At 36.8% G+C, this 19,617-nt stretch overlaps 1 protein-coding gene across 1 annotated transcript in view; it reads right to left on the bottom strand.

Annotated features, from left to right (window-relative positions):
• Positions 1 to 19,617, bottom strand: part of LOC136037154 (peripheral plasma membrane protein CASK-like) — a gene marked incomplete in the record, with an annotated part of 194,786 nt that overhangs the window by 68,836 nt on the left and 106,333 nt on the right. The window contains 1 exon segment of the mRNA XM_065719673.1: positions 11,140 to 11,208. Within this exon segment, the coding sequence (XP_065575745.1) occupies positions 11,140 to 11,208 (69 nt within the window).

The following is a 19,617-nucleotide window of genomic DNA, read 5'->3' as shown; positions in this document are numbered from 1 at the left end:
AATTAGTGGGACCTGTTTTCCATTTAATAGCTTGCATACAAATCTGTCTTTTTCTTTTATGGCGATCTCGATGGAGGGGAGGATCGCTCCTGTAGCCCTCCCCTTATATACGCTGCCGCTACAAAAATACACGAAAACAAGTCCTTTTTAAATTGAGACTGATTAAAGAACTGAATGTGTGGGTTATGTGGTAAATATTGAAACATTATTTTTCTCCAAAATGCCTTTAAAAGATCTTTCACTCACCTTGTAAGGTTGAGTAGGATATATTCCCCACAAATGGTACAATACAGACTATGTCTTTCACTTATTTTTATATCACCTTAAACATCTAGATAACGGCATTTTTGTCTTTAAAACTGGAACTGGCTTTATAAACTTTGAGTTATCTGAAGTTTCAACTGCTCTATGCTACAAAAACTATACATAAAAAATGAACAAAAGTATGATATTACACATCACTATCTGAATTAGATACCATGGTGACACTCGCGGTTGCAGTTTTTCTATACCCTTTTACAGTATTTCGCTACTTGGGGTTTTTCACCTTGTTCATGGGGGATTTCCAGTTTTTGGTAACGACGCCGAGTTTATTTCTAAAATATATTTTGTTTCAATTGACAGTTGAAAAGGCCATCTCGAAACAAACAGAAGAATGTGGTAGGATAAGCATTTTCATCATGAATTATACCAATAATGAGAAACTTTTGACTTGAGGACCATCACATCGCTGTAGTACTTTAAACCAGAAATAAACAAGGTCAGAATCTGCACATTTATTGAGATGAGCGCAAAATTTCAGCCTTTTCCATTCTTTGGAAATGTTTTTCATATCAGCCTCCTTCGCCAAATTTGGAAACTGGACAAGTAGTGGGACAATACTTAATTTTGAGTTGCCAGAAGACATAGCTATCTTTGGGTCCAGTCTGTCTAAGTTTTTAGCTGACGAATATTTTTGAACTGAAAAACCTCGTTATTTCGTCGCTCAGTTCTATCATGTATTCCGTACACACTGTTTTAAAAGCAGTTGAAGCTCGTAATGAAATTTTGTGGTTGATAAATATAACCTCTACACCACAGCCACAGTCTACTTCTTTCATGCTAGGAGTATGGCTTTGGTTGGCTTGTTCCCTTCTTTAAAGCTTTCACTCAGAAAGAAAAGTATCGAACGATCTCATTGTTCCAAATAATACATAATAACTTGAATTCGGGAAACCCACCTAGTTGTCAAATGGCGCAAGATTCTGTGTTCGTCAAGCTCCATGAACTTCAGCATTCGACAAACTTGCCAGCCCTTTTTCGTCTTCTGCCAATGTAACTGTAGAGGTCTTGGCAGAATTCTTCGACGTCTGTACGTAGCTTATGACTTGCTGCAATGGCACACAAATGGATTGAGTGGCATTTTAACCCAAGAATAAATAGGTTTAGAAAATCCAGCAAAAGCTTTGCTTGCACAATACCTTGTCCCTCAATTGTCACAGATGCGTTATCTGAAGCAAGACCTATCAGATTCTGCTTTGGCACTTCAGCGTCCTTAAACAGAAGTTTTGTTAATACTATCGTTATCTGTGCACTGCAGCACTTTAACCAATTGCAAGAATGAGTAATTCACAACTTTCTTCCATACATCATTCTTAGCTTCCTTCACTTTCTCAACATGACGAATAACAACAACTAGGTTTTTCGAATTACTCACATCAGTACTTTCGTAAATGATTACCAGAAAACTGTTCTTTGTCATCAGGTTGCACAAGTCCGCACAAGCTACTTCTTCAATTATTTTGTTAAGCACATCTGTAGTTTTTGTACGACCACACTGAACACCCTTTGCTATTTCCGAGTCAGGAAATATCTCCTTAAGGTTTCTGGAAGCTATTTCAAAATATTGATTGCCAAGTTGTGCCTCGCCATAGATCCCCTTAAAATCCGCTCGGCCTGCCTGATTTTCTGACTTTTAAGAAGCCTGTTATTATTTTCTCCATTATCTATTGAGAAATATACCATGGGAGCAGTACTAAATGTTGTAGAAACGCTTTTTTAAATGAGTAGGATTGCTCAAGTTGCGCCTAATATGGAAACTACTACCTGACAAGTCGGTATTACACAGAATACAGCGAGGCTGTCCTGTGTGCCCTTTGCCGATGTAGTGCTTACCCTCAAGGTAAATATTCCAATTTAGTATAAGTTTTCTTATGCCATTCTGCTACCTTGTGGAAGCATTCTTAGCTCCAGCAGGTGATCCAACATGTGATTCTGCTTCATCATTAACTGAAGGCGTTTATCTTCTAAACTGTTGCTACAGTTAGCAGCAACAGTTGAGCTATCTGACCGAATTTCCTTTTCCCTTGCTACAGTAGTGCTGGCATATCGATCAACTCTGAATCTGCAATAACACTCCCAGCAGCCAGTTTCCTTCTTATATTTTTGTCTCGATATAAAAATTCCACGTCAGAATTGCTGTACTCTAATATTGATAAAAATAGGTAAAGATATATGAGATTCTTCTTTACTAGTATTAGTACCGCTTGTGGCCATGCTTTTTCTTTTTCTCAGTTTCTGGAGTTCTACTAACTAGATAACCGTTAACATTCTGGGAGCTAATTGTTGGTCTCTGGCTAAAAGAAATCTTGATAATGTATTTTTCTACATTTTCTGTTATTTTCTACGATTTCTATTACTTCCAGTCGCAATTACTCAAATCCTGATTATTGCAAAGACTATCTTAGGATTTTGGATAGCTGATATGATGACGTCTCAAAGGTCAAGAGCAGACTGAAATACTGGAAGTAATACAGAGAAATTGTTGCACCAGCTTCTGTTTATGGCAACGTTTAACAAAGAAATAAAAGAATTATTTAAGGGAAAAGAAACCCAAACGTGCAAAAGAAGTAAACACTCTACGTTTAAAAAAATAATTAAATAGGGACTAACTAACACAAAGTCCCTCAAATATACTTCCACGCTCCAGACTTTTTACACTATTTTGTCACAGCAGGAATAGGGGGCCTGACAGTTAAGCTAGCACACACCAACGACATTGAAGAATTGGCTGACACGACTGCTACAAACCGTAGCCAACGTTGTTAAAGCAACTAGTCCCTTGGGAATGGCCATAAATAAATCCAAAACAAAGGCTATATCCTGCTCATAAGAGCCACAGGGCACAATAAGCCAGTCCTGAAACTTTAAAGAGAGAATATTCAGTGGGCAAACATGTTCCCTTGTCTTGACAGTCTGATCACCAGCAGCAACAAGCGCTCTAAAAACATAAAAAAGACGGCTCGTTTCTACGAGTTCCCACCTCAAAGCCTTTATGCCCATATGGTGGAGCAACGATCTGTTCCTAAAGCTTAAGACCCGTCTTTTATATACCTGAATCACCCTTTTCGCAATCTACACATGTAAAATTTGTGCAATAAAGGTGGGTCACCAGTGTGAACTCACAGCATTTGAAAATAAATGCCCACACAGAGCCGTCAGAGTCACGCCGTCGGAATTACCTGCATAGATCGAATCTCAAAGAACAATCTCCTCAAACACCTTAAAATCCAACAAACCATCCCTACCAAGATCTAGCTCCAGCAACTTCGATGGTTTGGTCATCCAATGGATAAGTCAATCCAGTCTCCCGAATATCATTTTTCGAGGCCAGAATCACCTCTCTCGCCCTCATGGTCGTCCCCAAAAGAATTGTCAGGATACCTTAGCACCTTATAACCTCTCTGCCCTTCCTCGTCCCAGCGGAAGACCATTAGGCGTAGAGGAGGCACATCCATGCCATTGCAAGGAAAGAGGCCCCAAGACGACTTCCAAGAACGTACAAGAATTGTAGTACAACAAGTCATATCAAAATAAACAATACCCATTCGACTAAATGGTTGTCAGACTAGTCAGATCTTGAATAAATCAACACGCTCAGCAACATCCACGTCTAAACTGAGCGCACCTTTAGGCTCATCTTACCATATCAGAAAAATGAATGAGAAATTTTAAGCCAATAAAAACAAACAATAATCGACAGCTTTGTTTTTAACGGGTCCTAGAAGCCGCCCCAATTCATCTTTTAACGGGTCGTATTAACATACAGACTTTAAACATGAATCGTTTCTGGCTACTGGGCTCGTACAATTTAAGTCAGTCTAGTGATTTTCAACATTGAATAATGATTGTTTCTGCCACATGCAAACTTTTCGAAGAATAAGCAGACCAAGGCAAAGAGCAATTCGGAAAGGCTCTTTTATCGATCAACCTCTATGTGACTTCAGATAGCACCTAGCAGTCTTAGATGAGGTAAAAAGGTCTGATTTAGACGTTGCAACAGAATTGAACTTATTTCAATCTCCGTCACTTTCTAACGAGAGCTCTTTCTTTACTTGGTAAAGCAGCCACAACGTACGGTTTCAACGGAGTTGCATAACCCGTCTTTTATGGATTTCTTATCCAAACATCTTTATGGGTGCTGTTTGTGAGTACTGTGGGCTATTTGCTGCTGAATGCACAGGGAAAAGATATGGCCAAAAGCTTGGAGCATGTGTCTTAAAACTATTGACAACGTGGAAAAAAAACAAAAAACGACTGAAGCAATCACTTTTCATGGCATGCCATCCAAGAAGTACAATATTTTAAAAATCGTAAAAACTATAAAGAAACCTCAAAAGACAATATTTTTTTTTCAGTTAGATAAACTTGAAAGACTCACGCAAAGAAAAATCATACGAGGTTTAACCCGATAAAAAAGTGTATTATTTGCAGTTGGCAGCAGCTAGCCTTGCTTTTCATGGCAGGGATGACCAAGGTGTTTTGCACCGAAGGAAAAAAAAGCCGGCAGGGATGACCAAGGTGTTTTGCACCGAAGGAAAAAAAAGCCGGCTTGGACTGCTGAATATTATATCCAAGCACTTTTGACAATGAGAGCACAATGCAGTAATCAAAAGGCTACTATGATGAACATTTCAGAGTGCTTTTGAGCATGAGAGTGCAATATGGTGACGACGTCTTAAAAATGGATATGGAAACAAAAATGGACGCAGAAGATGCAATGGATCTGTCATCAATTGTGCAAAACGAACTTACTTCTACCCGGTATGTGTACCGATAATACTGATGTGTTATCGGTATTAAGACAAAACTTCTGATGTGCTAATCTATGTTCTATAGGCATTCATCCGACTTTTTCGCATATATTGTATTAGAGTCATGCCCTGGACCAATTTGACCAGGGAAGGCCAGGTTGTCATAATAATGAAAATTTCAAACATTGGATGATATTCAATCAAACTTGTAGGACAAGGATGTGTCGAAGCAGCTTCTATGAATGGGCTCCGCAAAGATGTTCAAGCTTCAATTAGAAACCGTGTTCAGGAACACTGTTACTCCACTGCTGCTTAGCACGAACACTGAATCTGACAAATGCTTCAGTTTGTTGCATTTAGGTCGAGAAAAAATGTCTGGGACTAACTGTCAAACCTGCAAATTCGTTGGGTCGCCTCTCTCCCGTATCCAGTTGCTCAAATAAAAAAATTGGCATTAAAAACCTGAATGAAAAAAAATCGCTTGCCCTGTTTGTGATACATGTTTGGTAGAGAATTGAGTCCGTTCACCACAGCTCTGAGCTCTGTAAGCCATTTTATAAAATTTAAAAATTCAATAGTGCAACAAAACGTTCTAACAAGTTTACTCGTGACAAGAGAGCTGTCTGCTTACATTGCCACCATGTAAATATCTTAAAGTCATTGATCGCAATTTGGCAAAAGCCTGCGAATATTTCGAAACTGCTTAGGAGGCATTGGCGGGCCTATAACAAGACACTGATTCTTCACTTGGTCCGCTGTACACAAAACAGTAGATTTTCACAAGGGATCTGAACAATAAACTGACACATCTAAGAGTTTATCGTCATCAAAATAACTCATATGCCAGGAGTTCATCGAAAGAGCCATATGGATGCTCTCCAAAACCACTATACACTTCCCCAAAAAATGTTGTAGTCTAGTACACACTTCTTCACGTCTAAGCTGAAAGGATGGTTTTCGAATCATCGTTCTATTTTTAAAACACTATGAGGCTTCATACCAGGTATCTCCTAACTCATCTGAAGGAATATTCATTCGGAGCGTTCATATTTACTAGATATTTCTAGAACACTATAGACAAAGAGCTCGAATTGTAGAAGAAGAAGCAACAGAGGGTCGACCACAAGAAAAATATTTCTGCTGCACCTCCTCTTGATGTGTACAGCCCTGATGGTTTTCCGAACATGGAAGTCCTATGTCCTCCTAACAATCGTCACTCCACGGCCAGTTTGAGCTGCTACTCCATAGCTTTTCTGCTTTACAACGGCCCAAGGTAAGGCACCGCAATGCAGTCAACAACGAACACTTGACAAGCCTAACATTATTGTTAATTGACAGAGAAATGGCCATTGACAATGCTTAAACTATTGTACAATTTTTTTCACTGAAAAAAGACAGGTCCCCGTTGCTTTTATTTTCAAATTATCTAATCCCGCATATACTCTGACATTATAATCACTCTTTACACGTTTACCTTTGAAAACAACAACAAAATATCATATTGATTTTGTTTTGTGATTTTTGCATTTCTTTTGCCTCTTTTGCATTTCTACGGGTTCTCGTCTTCTCTGTTGTCTTGTTTTACGATCCGATTTGGATTGGGTTTAGCCCAGACCAAAACTCCAAAACAATTCCCTACATATAGCCTTTCCAGTGTAGGCCTACAATAGTTGCTATTGAGATTCTGGCACCAAATTCGATAAATATCAATGTTATGTCTTATCAAAAAGTTGAAAAAAAAGAAATTGTGACCAAACCAAATACAGAAAAGGTTTAATTGAAACTCTCAAGAAATTTCAAATGTTCTAATAAAATAAGCATAAAAGAGAAGAATTTGGTTCAATTATTTCTGCGCAGCGGAATCAATTATTGGATTGAGACAGCGATTGTAACTCGATTTAAAATCTTGTCGAATGGATTCATACGCACACAGAACATATTAAGGAAAAGTTCCCAAGAATCCTCAAATGACCCTCCTCAAAGGGAAATCTTAGGCTAATAACACAGTTTTTTAGTCCCTTATCTCCGCCTTCCATCCCCATGAGAAATATTTTGATGCCCCCTACCCGCTAGTGGGCCCACTATTCACCTAGAGCTGGATACTTTCTGCACAAAAACATTCGATTAAGTAATAAATTAAAAATAACACAACAAATACTGTGTTTCACCATCCATATTTTGTTCTGAAAAAGAGTCCTAATTCAGCTTGATTTCAATGTGCCCATTAATTGCATGGTAGAATACTGTTAATTATATCCCTTTTCTGAATCCCAACTTGGAAATGCATATTCTCGAACTTGAACTTAGAAGTGGATAAGGAAATTAATTCTGGAAAGTGCTTTCCCGATTCTGCGGTTAAATGTATGCAGGGAATTCGTTAAAACGATGACCTCGTTCCGTTTCAAACTTTTAATTCTGTCTAAATAGGAAAACTGCTTGGCAACTTAAACGAGATAAATTTTCAAAAAGTCCCTTGTCTGGTCTACTGCTTTAAGTTAAAATAGATAGGAAGGTGACATCAATAGAGCTAGATCCTCCTATTTAATTCTACCTGAATCTAAAATATATATAAAACAAAAAAATCATTTCAGTTCTTAAATTTCAATCATTAGGGCAGGTCTATGCTACTCTGATAGACCTGCCTATGTTTAAAGCCTTACCATTATGCGGAGGGCCCGTTGGAAACGACTGCTTCCAATAAGAGCCACCTGAGGGCAAAAACACTTCTTATGGTTATTACGATTTCTTAATAGGATCCAAAACGTATAGACACAACTCTCTTATTTGTTAATGTAATCAGCTTGAATTCCTCCTTCTAATTCAATTATTCAATTCATGAGTATGGCTACGTTCACCGACAAAATTCGTAGGTTTTAATCATGTGAAAATAATAGACGGAGCTAGAGGAAATTTCCATGTGCATGTTAATACAAAAGAATGAGCCAAGCCTGAACTGAGACAAAAGCTCATTGACTTTTGTCTTTTTCAAAAACACCAATGAGTTTCATTTTAATTAGATTTATTTTAGTTGAAAACCAAGATTATGCTTGTTCTTTAAATTTACAATTACTCTCAGACGAAAAGTCTGAGGTGAAGGCTAGCGAAAATGAAACTGAACTCAAACACAACACATGTTCTGAAAACAATGTCAGATATGAAAAATAAAGTAATGTTCTGATATAATTAAAATAATCTTGCTTTGGATCATCTACTTACTAACATTCCTATCCCTGTTTGGCAAAAAAGCACTAAAATTATTTTACCACGTGTATTTTTTCAATCGTTACACCATCTTAACATTCTAACTATAATGTAATATAGAACTGTCCAACAGTGTAATCTAAAACTGTGTCTGTCTTACTTATTGTTGACAAACACCAGAATTCAAGTGTTTGAAAGAAATGACATATGCAAAGAAAGGGCTAGGGAAATACGCTTGAAAGGGCTCAATTTGTTTTGATCCATTTTTTTTTGTCCAGTTCGACAGGATAGGTCAACCACAAACAAAAAGTCATCATTATCTTTCCGAATTAACTCAGGGAAAATAAACGCCCACTTTTATTTGTCCAAAGCAAGACTCCATAGGTACCTTGTACCGGGAGTTCATGTCTCGCCCGGGTTCCAGCATTCGGCACGCAGTAGGCTTGTAGCTTGTATATATTTGATTCTCTAATCACGCATAAGCACAATCATGGCGTTATTCTTTAGTTTTATGTCATGATCAGCAGTTTCAATTGAATTAAGAAATTCCGGCATGAATTCCGTTCCTCCTTCCTGGGATTTGTTGTTATTCTCACTGTTGCTTCTCTTCTAACCAAAAATGTCATTTACGACTCGATGTGATCATCCCTGTCGTAAATACTCAAACCGCATATTTTTAGGGCAAACTTTTTTTTGGGGCAATTCAATGTGATTCTTCCTGTTTCTTGCTCTTTGCCTTTTCTTTAGCTATTAGGAGACATTTGTTGTCTTGTGTAATTCTGCATGTGTCATAGATACTAAAAGTTAATTCCACCTTCTTTTTTATCCTTTACAGACTCATACACGCTATACGAACAGGTTCCTCAATTCCATGTAATTTTGCTTCGTCTTCTAACCTTAAATTTCGTTGTGCAATATTTTTGTTGCACTGTTGGGGTAAAAACGACGAAATTTTTGCTTTTGAAATGTATATAAATATAACGACACTCACATAATTTTTTTTCCAAAATCAAGCCTCTAAATAAATTTTCTCAAACTCGTTTTTCAGGCCAGAAAATTCTAAGATGCAAATTTTCAGAATATTGAGCCGTTTTCAAGAAAAAAAATTTATAACTACGTACACAATTACATACACAGCTGCTCACTTAAAGACATGATATATATGAAACGTAAAACAATCTTTGAAATAAGAAGAAAAAGTGCTAACGCTAACATTCCAACCATAATTATCTTTGTGTTGCAAAAATCTTCATTTAAAATCAAAGCTTCGGGAGCTGTGGTTTAGTTTTCCGAAACAGGCCTAACCAAAGACCATACTTAATAGCCTCAAATCAGGTTAGGCAGAAGTAACCCCCTTTTATGGTGCTAAGGTACCTACTACACGTTGAATAAATTTTGAAAATAAAGTCCGCTCAACCAACTTTATGTACATTCAATAAACAGGTATCAATCACACCTGCTCAGACAGGACAAGCGACAGATTGGAAATTAATTCCCTTGTAAGAGATAAATCTAAAACGCTGTGTATATAGACAAAAGTAATATAATTTCGCTGAAGTATTCTTAATTAGGTTAACAAAGGCAAGCCTTTTGAATTAGTCATATTTATTTTGATAAGGATAAGATTAGAGCTAAAGGGCATTGTAGTAACCATAACTGCACTTGCAAAACATCCTTAAACCTGAAAAACGACAGTAGCCTACACAAAAGGACAGTTTAAGGCAGCCAAAGTCAGCACTTGACAGCTCCTGACTCTAATTCCCATAGATCATTAACCATACTTATCACCATCATGCAAATCTTCACCCTACAAACAACGTTTAGACAGTTTGTAGAAGATTCTCCAGAGTAATTGCTGGTGCAGAGGGCGTCAAATCGACGCTTAGAGCATAGGACGCAAAGGGCGTCGAATCGACGCATAAAGCATAGGGGGGAAAGGGTGTCGAATCGACGCATAGAGCATAGGACGGAAAGGGCATTGAATCGTCACACAGAGCATAGGACGAAAAGGGCGTCGAATCGAAGCATAGAGCATAGGGCGGAAAGGGCGTCGATTCGACTCATTGAGTATAGGGTGGAAAGGGCGTCGAATAGACGCATAGAGCACGGACGCAAAGGGCGTTGAACCGACGAATAGAGCTAAGGGCGGAAAGGGCGTCAATTCTACGCATACAGCATAGGGCGGAAAGGGCGTTGAATCGACGCATAGAGCATAGGACGCAAAGGGCGTGGAATCAACGCACAGAGCACAGGGCGGAAAGGGCATCAATTCAACGCATAGAGCATAGGGTGGAAAGGGCGCTGAATCGACGCATAGAGCATTGGACACTGAGGGTGTCGAATCGACACATAGAGCATAGGGCGGATAGGGTGTCGAATCAACGCAAAGAGCACAGGGCGCAAAGGGAATCGAATCGACGCATAGGGCATAGGGAGATAAGTGCGTCAAATCGACGCATAGGGCATAGGGAGATAAGTGCGTCAAATCGACGCATAGAGTATAGGGCACAAAGGGCGTCGAATCGATGTTTCAGTTGCTGCGTATTTCTTACAGGACAATTAGCAAGCTTGTTGGCCAGGCTTACTGTGGTGGGATCAAACCCTGGACCCGTATTGCCAAGCAGAGCCTCAGTCCATTGTGCTACAACAGGGTAAACTACGTTTAGACTAGGCAAAAAAGAATTCTTATGCCGCTACAATTTATTTCCGTTTAATTAAAATAAATAAAACAAAAGGCGTTACTTTTGCAGCATGCTGTAATTTAGCAAAGTAAAAGAGAAAATGCCTATCTTGTTTCCTAATCTAATGCAGGAGCTTTAAGAAACTTAGCTATACAAGGGTAAATATCAGCAGGACAAGGGTCTACCTCACATGGGGGTGGAGCATTCCTGAAAGATGGTACAATCTTGAAGGTGATCGATCCGCGAAGATCACGCTGAAATACAAGAAAATTAAAATTAGTTATTTTTCAAACCCATTTGTTTGTCCTTACATGATTAATAAGAACAAATTATAAAAGGATGATTAAGTGGACATAAATCTGGTCTAACACGTATCTATAACTTCTAACTTCTCCATCACTAAAAAGCTTTAGTTATATCCTGAACACAACTAAGCCAAAAATATATTATTAAAACTCAAACACTACGATTAAAGAAAAAAAGGCAACGTTAAATGTTATAAATACGGGACTTCCAAGAAAATTAGAGAAAACTTTCGTTTTTAAATTTATTTCCTTCGGAACCAAAAATACATAAAGATTTTCAAATCAGAATCAACTCATTAGCATTGTCTTAGCGAGGAGCGCAGTGTGTCTCATGAACTATTTTTTTTTATTTATGGAACTTTGTATGGAAGGAGTACTTATTCGATTGGGTAGCGAAAGTTCTAGCACAATTTTCTAGGAAAGCACATTCGTACCCACCCAAGGCATCAGGCCAAAATATCTAGGTAACAGATTTCCTCAGTTTAGTCGACAGTTCAAAAAAATGTTGCTCTGTGAATGAAATGACCAATGAAGCCCCAACAACAAGGACCCTAAATTATGCAAGTTTCTCATTATTTACAAACTGGTTTAGCAGACAGGAAATGGTAGAAAAAACACGGGAATCTTGGGTCTTGGCTGTCTGATCAGTTTGAAAATTTCAGTGTTCCAGGGACCCCAAACTTGTGTTGGGGGGCCTGTTGTTCATGGGGTCCAAAAATTGACCAAAAATCAAATTTGTCACTGATATGATGCACAAACCGTTCGAGAAAGCTAGGCAAAAAGATCCAGGAAACAAATCCCTACAAAATTGGCCAGAAAAGCAACAAAAAAACTTTCCCCGTTCAACTTAATACTTACACCTTTAAGTCCCTTGTCCAGAAGATAGTAACTCAAAAACAATAAAAAAATGGAACTTAAAAGGGGTCATAAAGTTTTTCTTTTCCAAACAGCTTGAAACCTACATCCACAGGTCCCTGGGCCAGGGCGCTCAAGCAAAAAAGAAAACGGTACCACGGTCTCATCCAGGAATTATTTCAAGAGGTTGGGGAGGGGCTTTAAATAGTAAAAGAGACAATCTAAAGTCGTTGACAACTCTTGATGAACGAAAAAAGAAAAGAGGACAGTTTAAATATCGCAAAAAGAAAGAAAGAGATATTAAAGTCTGTAAATAAACAAAATCTTCTACAAAGCAATCTTAAAATTCCCTTTGAATATACGAAAGAACAGATTCCCAGCCTAGCTCCAATATATCAAAGACACAGAATATTCAGCAAAAGAACGCCCGACTCCATACTGTCACTATCAAACGTTGCTATCAAACGGTCATGATGTTTACTATGGACATTAAACTTTTTTCGAATAGAAAAAAAAAGAAAAGAAAATTTGTTTCCCACAATGGAAAGGAGAAGGCTTGGCAGATTACCAAAGAGACTGAAAAGATCTTTTAGGAGAGAATAGCAATCTCACTTCAGAATGAACTTTTTTGGCATCTTTATTTATTCATTAAAATAAGACTTCAGAATTTCGAACCTAAGGCTTGTTCCTACGGTTTCAACTACAACTAAGATCATTGGTAACACTATTTATAGAAACGTGAAAAAATTCTTTGTTTACAAAAAATGTTGTCAACATTTCAACAAAAGTTTGATTTCGCGTGAATCTTGAAATGAAACCAATGCACAAAGAAAGTTTGAAATGATATTTACAATTTTCAAAAAAATAAATAAGATTGGATTAAATTGTGTAAAACACAGAAGTTGCTCGAAGGTGTTTATTAAAAGAACCAATATATAAATATCACTTTGTTGTTATAATTTTTCGTAACCCTGGCAAACTTCCTGGCAACAATATTCGACTGTTCGTCGAATTACTTTACGAGGTTAGAATTGTTGCTGACAATTTTTTTTATTAAAATGATTAAACTTATTGTTGCTTACTTTTTTCCTTTTTACACTCGCAAGTAGATCTTGCTGAACAAATTGTTCATCAAATAAACTTGAAACAAGCTTGGCATTGCAAAACTCATAACAAAGCATAATCCAAGGGGAAACTACCGTAACCATAGCAATGATCTAATTTCCTCAATATGACGCGGTAATCAAAATCCTAGACAAGCTAGGATTTTAAAGCCACAAAATACTAAAAGGCCACAAAAGGTCAGTTTCGAATTAGTAACATCCATACAACGGTCACTATCAAAATATGAATGTTTTTCACACTCGGCATTTACATTTGATACATTCAATACAACATTGTCATTGCTAAAGTATGAATATTTTTTCACGACCAATTTACATTTACCAGAATCCCTATATCACTTTTGGTGGTTGTGGCTGTAGCTGTGATCTAGTAAAAAGCGACACAAGGGCCCAAACAAAAAGAGAACCTGAGAAATAAGATTTTAGAAAAGGTGTTTTCTGTTTTATCTTATCCTCTTGTGTTCGGTGCAGATTCATTAAAGAAATCTGAAAACGTATACAAAATCTTGAAAAAACCCTTGAAGGTCTCTAGCCCTGGAGAGGCACCGTTGTTGCCTTATTTGCCAGCCGGCATGGGAGGACTTAAGTGCTTAGCAAGTTTAGCAACAAACATTTGCGATGCAAATCCGGTTGAAAAAAAGCTACTGTTGTAGGTTTTTCATCCCAATTTTTACAGCCACCATAAAACTACTGTGAATGTTAGAACTAGGTAAGGAAATCCCAGTTAAAGAATCAAATGTTGAATTGTCTAACTTTAGAGTTTGAGGTGCTTGTTTGCTTATCATCAGCTCATCGACCTCTTGAATTAACGATTTTTAAGAGCCCTCCCTTTTTGGACTCCAGGTTTACACTCGCTTTTTTTTGCTACAACTAAGTGAAAGAAAAAAAAAAAAAAAAGAAGAAGAAAAATCTGAGCAAATATTCATTTGATAGAAAATCTTAAGTTCAGTAAGCTTATGTCACAAAATTTTTGATTGCGGGAAGTAGTGATACAACTTTGGCCACAATTAATTATTTTTTAGCAATGAATAGAGCTCAATCAAATTAAGGATTAGCGTATTTTGTATGTTTATTCATATGCTAATTTTCGGCTCCTTGGTTTCTTGGCCTATGGAGATACAGCCACTCCTTTTAAAAGATTATGAACTGATGGATACTTATAATATTTTCTTTTTGCTTTCTTTTCCATTACAAACCAAATAAAAAAACTTGAGCAGGTGATGGTACGAAAGTAATTCTCCATTTCTGTAAATCTTGTCAATAAAGGAACTGGTTGCGGTAGGTGGCAGTTTAAGAGTGGCAAAAATGAGTGTTTCTCTAGAAGAAGAACAATATACGACTTATATGAAGTGATATTCCAAAACTGAGCTCTGGGGAAACTTTTACAGTGAATAAAACATAGTGCCATCTTGATTGAGAAAAAGATAAAAATTATTTTCGCAAGTCGTATCCTTAAATTTTTACAAGAGAGAAATGAATTGCGTACTTCTAAAAAGTGGGTGAAAAGCTAAAAAAGAAGGGGTTGAACAAATCAAATGTTTGAAACTGAATTTCTCGCAAAGAAAAACCCTTGTGTGCGACTTTCAGATCCAAAAGCTAATATTTGACGAAAATGGTATCTAAACCTGGGAATAACTCCTGACTATCTGCGTTTTTCCGCAGAAAATAGCATTGGATGGATAATCGCAGGTAGCAAATGATTTCATTCAAAATATGATCGTAAATTCCACACCTCTGTGACAAGACTTGGAAAGGGGCAAATAGCGGTGTTACTAAGGCAAGAACTAATAGAAATGGTTACAGTTGAAGAGTACTATACTGGATCACCAGACCAGTATGTTTAAAACCCTAGCATACAAATTCGGACAAATACAACCCAACTTTTTTCGACGAATATCTCGCTTTTAAAAGAGCCAGTGTTGGCAAAAACCAAGTTATCAATCCAATAATACCTTACAATATTATTTTTACTTCTGTTTTTAGTTGGCTATTTGACATCGTTTTACGTCATTTTTACTCAAATGTGGCTATTGCCTGGTCCAATATGTTCTTTGAGTTTTGTGAGTACGTTGTCGGACTTGTGGTGTTGAAAGAATATCATTTTCTCCAAACTGTATTTGTTTTAAAATTACTGACAAACTTTATCCTCACCTAATTGTTAATGAAACATTAAACAGACAAGCCAGTTTCCACTACCAGCATTTTCTACTGAGTAACAACTATTGAGTTCAATACATATAAAAAAGTTTCTTACAGTAAAAGTTTTTTAGGGTCGTAAAAAAAATTATAAAATGTCATTTGTCTGAAACTTCATAGCTTCTGCATTACTATTTCAAAATCATACAGGTAACCTCTCCCAAGTTAACTAAAGATACTAAGTTCACTAAGTTAACTAAACTATATGCGAGAGAAGGTAATCGATTCAATGCTCTTTTCCAAATTGTGAAAGAATAAACAGAAATTAGATAAAAACTTACTCAAAGAAGTGAGAGCGAGATTTTAACTTGAGACGCACAGCAATTACTCAGGGCACAAAGTGGAATACAAACAATCAATTCAATTATCTAATCCTAAACAACAAAACAAGACTTGGACAAATTTGACGTGTTCCTTTATCATGATCACGCTACCAAACATATTCATTGGAGGACAACACAAAACCCAAGAAAACTCTTAGAATAAAAATAGACAATTGTGGAAGAATCGTAAAAACCTCGACATTTTGGAGGAAACTAGAAAACTCCATCATAGCCTACATGTCTGATAATGTTTCTTCGAACTTTTTTTTTTTTGAAAGACTAGAGAAGTTCAAATTTTCAAAACATCTCGTGTTTTCAGTAAAGCACAGAATGTAGCAAAATATAAAAGGAAACTTTCAAATTTTGCATCCTACTATTTCTTTTGGGTAAATTCTTTATATTTTAAGCCCGAATCTCGCACTATACTTCTTAAGAAGGCTATTTTTTACGTAACTCTTCAAAATATGAATCAATTTTTGTTTCTCCGGGATTTTGTTTTCTTTTGAGAGACCACAGACGTCCAAATCTTTAATCACTCTACACTATCTGTGTTTTCAGTCACTACAAAAAGTATTATAATATGCGGCTTTTGAGGCTTTATATCATGTATTTTGCCCTGGGTTATTTTCGTATATCACAAGTTTGAACCCCACTCTATTTCCTAAAAAAATCTTTCTTCATGTAATACCGTCAAAAGATTAATCTTTTTAATGTCCAACTTTTTATAACGAGGTCACGATCAAAAGAGGAACCTTTTTCAATCAAGAGAGAAAGGACAAGTTGAGATTCTTAAACTAGGATAGACAAAGCCAAAAAATCAGTGGATTCGAAGTTTCAGACGAAGAGAATAACAACGAGAAAACGAAATCTTTCTGGCTATCTTATTTATTTACTACGATGGAAAGAAAATGTCAGAAACATCAATTGTTTTGGACTTTTGGTAGAAGATATTGACAAAGCACTGAGGAAAAATAAATCGAAATTGGGTCAAAGGCTCAGGGGAACTTCATTCTTAGGTTGTGGGACATGAAAGCACAGTAGTCAAAGTCTCAGCTCTAGGATGACTCCACAGTCATATTCTCGACTTTCCATGATAGAAAACAGCGACATGATATAAAAATATTACTTGAGGTTCAGGATTTGAGGGATATGAAAAGTCGAAGTAATCATAGATGGTAGTAACAAAAAAAAGCTTAATTAAAAAATAATTGCTAAAATCAACCACTGTTTGAATCAATACTTAAACTTTTGCAGAGTTATACTAGAATTATTTTTTGGTTGTTGTTGCTACCACGAAAAATTGTAATTTTAAGACTGGATATGCATCCATAAGACACTCATAATGTTAATAATTATTCATGAACAATTTTTATGTCATGGCCGCCTAATGCATCCATTCCGAGTCTTATTAAATTTCAACTTTTTCAAGTACCAAGAAAAAAACTCTACTTTTTAGTACGTTTGGAGATAAAGAGGTTTTTATGGCACTTAGTAAATACCAAGTGACATATAGCCATCGCAGTTTCTGTCGGTCTGTCTGTCGGTCCCGCTTTTGCTAGTTTGGGCACTTCCAGATAAGCTAGGACGCTGAAAGTTTGTAGGCGTGTCAGGACCTCCTCAACGCCCCGCTCTTTACGCTAAAGTTTGACTCTTTCTCTTAACTCTACTTTTTAAAACAGTAGAAAACTTTAGCGTAAAGAGAGGGGCGTTGAGGAGGAAAAGCCCCTTTCATATACGAGTAGATTCTGTTCGTTTTAAATTTTAACGTCGCTCTTTACTTTCAGTTAAAAAACTTATTTTTTTTATTTAATTTCTGGACGCTTTTGAATTAATGCATGTTTTGATCTTGACTCTCCGCACATAAATAATTAAAACGAAATTTGCATTCTAATTTCTTTTTTTGGCTAAATGGCTTTCACATAGTTTTAATCGGAAGATTTTAAGAAAAAAAGGAGCGAGGGAGGAGACCTGGTTGCCCTCCAATTTTTTTATTACTTAAAAAGGCAACTAGAACTTTTAATTTTTTATGAACGTTTTCATTTGTAAAAAATATGCGTAATTAACGAATTAACTTACGCAACGAAAATCTATATCTGTATGTTTTTATTGCGTATATGAGGGGGTTCACCCCCCCCTCGTCAATACCTCGTTCTTTACACAAAAACTTAAACTTTGTCCCAATTCCTTGAGAATAACCCATGAATCACAAAGGCCGTAGAATAATTAGCTGAAATTACTAAAAATACTTTAGCGTAAAGAGCGAGGTATTACGAGGAGGTAAACCCCTCATATGCGTAATAATTTCTGTTCGTTTTAAGTTTTTTCCTGCTCCTTACTTTCAGTGGAAAAAACTTTCATATTTATTTTGTCATTGTTTTTTTAAATAATACTAGAAAATCCTGCGCCCCCATCACTGAAATTCTCTTCCCCCGTGAAAAATTCCTCCATGGAAAGATCCTCCCTCGTAACTTTCCCCCCCCAAACCAAGAAAATCCCCCTGAAAACGTCTGTACACTTCCCAATAACCATTACTATATGTAAACACAGGTCAAAGTTAGCAACTTGCAGCCCCTCCCAAGGGGACTGTGGGGATGTAAGTCGTCCCCAAACGCATAGTTACTAAGTTTTTCGACTATGGTGAATAAAATGGTGAATAAAATCTCAGAATTTTGATCCGATGACTTTGGGGGAAAAATTAGCGTGGGATGGAGCTTAAGTGCCCTCCAATTTTTTTGGTAACTTAAAAAGAGCACTAGAACTTTTAAATTCCGTTATAATGAGCCCTCTCGCGACATTCTAGGACCACTGAGTCGACACGATCACCCCTGGGGAAAAAACAAACAAAAAAACAAAAACAAATAAACACCCATCTGTGATCTGTCTTCTGATAAAAAAAAATGCGAAATTCCACATTTTTGTAGATAGGAGCTTGAAACTTCTACGATAGGGTTCTCTGATACGCTGAATCTGACGGTGTGATTTTCGACACCATCACCATTTGTACAATTAAGATTGTACAACTTTTAGAGGGTGTTTCCCCCTATTTTCTAAAATGAGGCAAATTTTCTCAGGCTCGTAACTTTTGATAGGTAAGACTAATCTTGATGAAACTTATATATTTATAATCGCATTAAAATTCGATTCTTCGGATGTAACTTTTGGTATCAAAATGCTATTTTTTAGAGTTTTGGTTACTATTGAGTCGGGTCGCTCTTTGCTACAGTTCGTTACCACGAACTGTTTGATTTGATATTTAGAACGACCTCGTGTCTCCAGAGCTCTTACTATAAATCCCGACCGGATCCGGTGACATCGGAGGGGAGCTGGAGGGGGAAACGGCAAATCTTGGAAAACGCTTACAGTGGAGATATCGTCATGAAATAGAAGCTCTTTGCTCTTCTAACCTCGTCACAAGTGCCATATGAGCTCTTGGCTCTTGTTTCTTAAACATTTAATCTTACTTTTTTTTGTCTTTAATAATCCTTATAATCGTTTTCCGCCTGAAATATTCCTATTTGTGTGTTTTTAGAATGATTAAACAAAAAATAAATAAAGATTATTTCAAGTGAAAGCAAAAACCAAAACTAAAATTTAAAGTGAGTAGAAATTATTCCATATGAGGAGGACTGTCCTCTCTCAACCCCTGCTTCTTACACTATATTGTGCTGAATATTCTTCTTATTCCAATTCAACGGTCCTTGAACTTGAGCAGTCCTTCTTAAAGAAATAGGACAAACAGTTAAACTTTAGGGCAAAATTCAAAGGACCTGGCGAGGAGGTAGCACCCTAACATGAGAATTAATTTTGTTCATTTTTTAAGTTTTGATATCGTTCTTTACTCTCGTTCGCAAATAGTTTTC

The sequence above is a fragment of the Artemia franciscana genome, chromosome 16, assembly GCF_032884065.1.
Source record: "Artemia franciscana chromosome 16, ASM3288406v1, whole genome shotgun sequence".
NCBI lineage: Eukaryota > Metazoa > Arthropoda > Branchiopoda > Anostraca > Artemiidae > Artemia > Artemia franciscana.
This window is presented reverse-complemented; position numbering and strand designations above follow the sequence as displayed.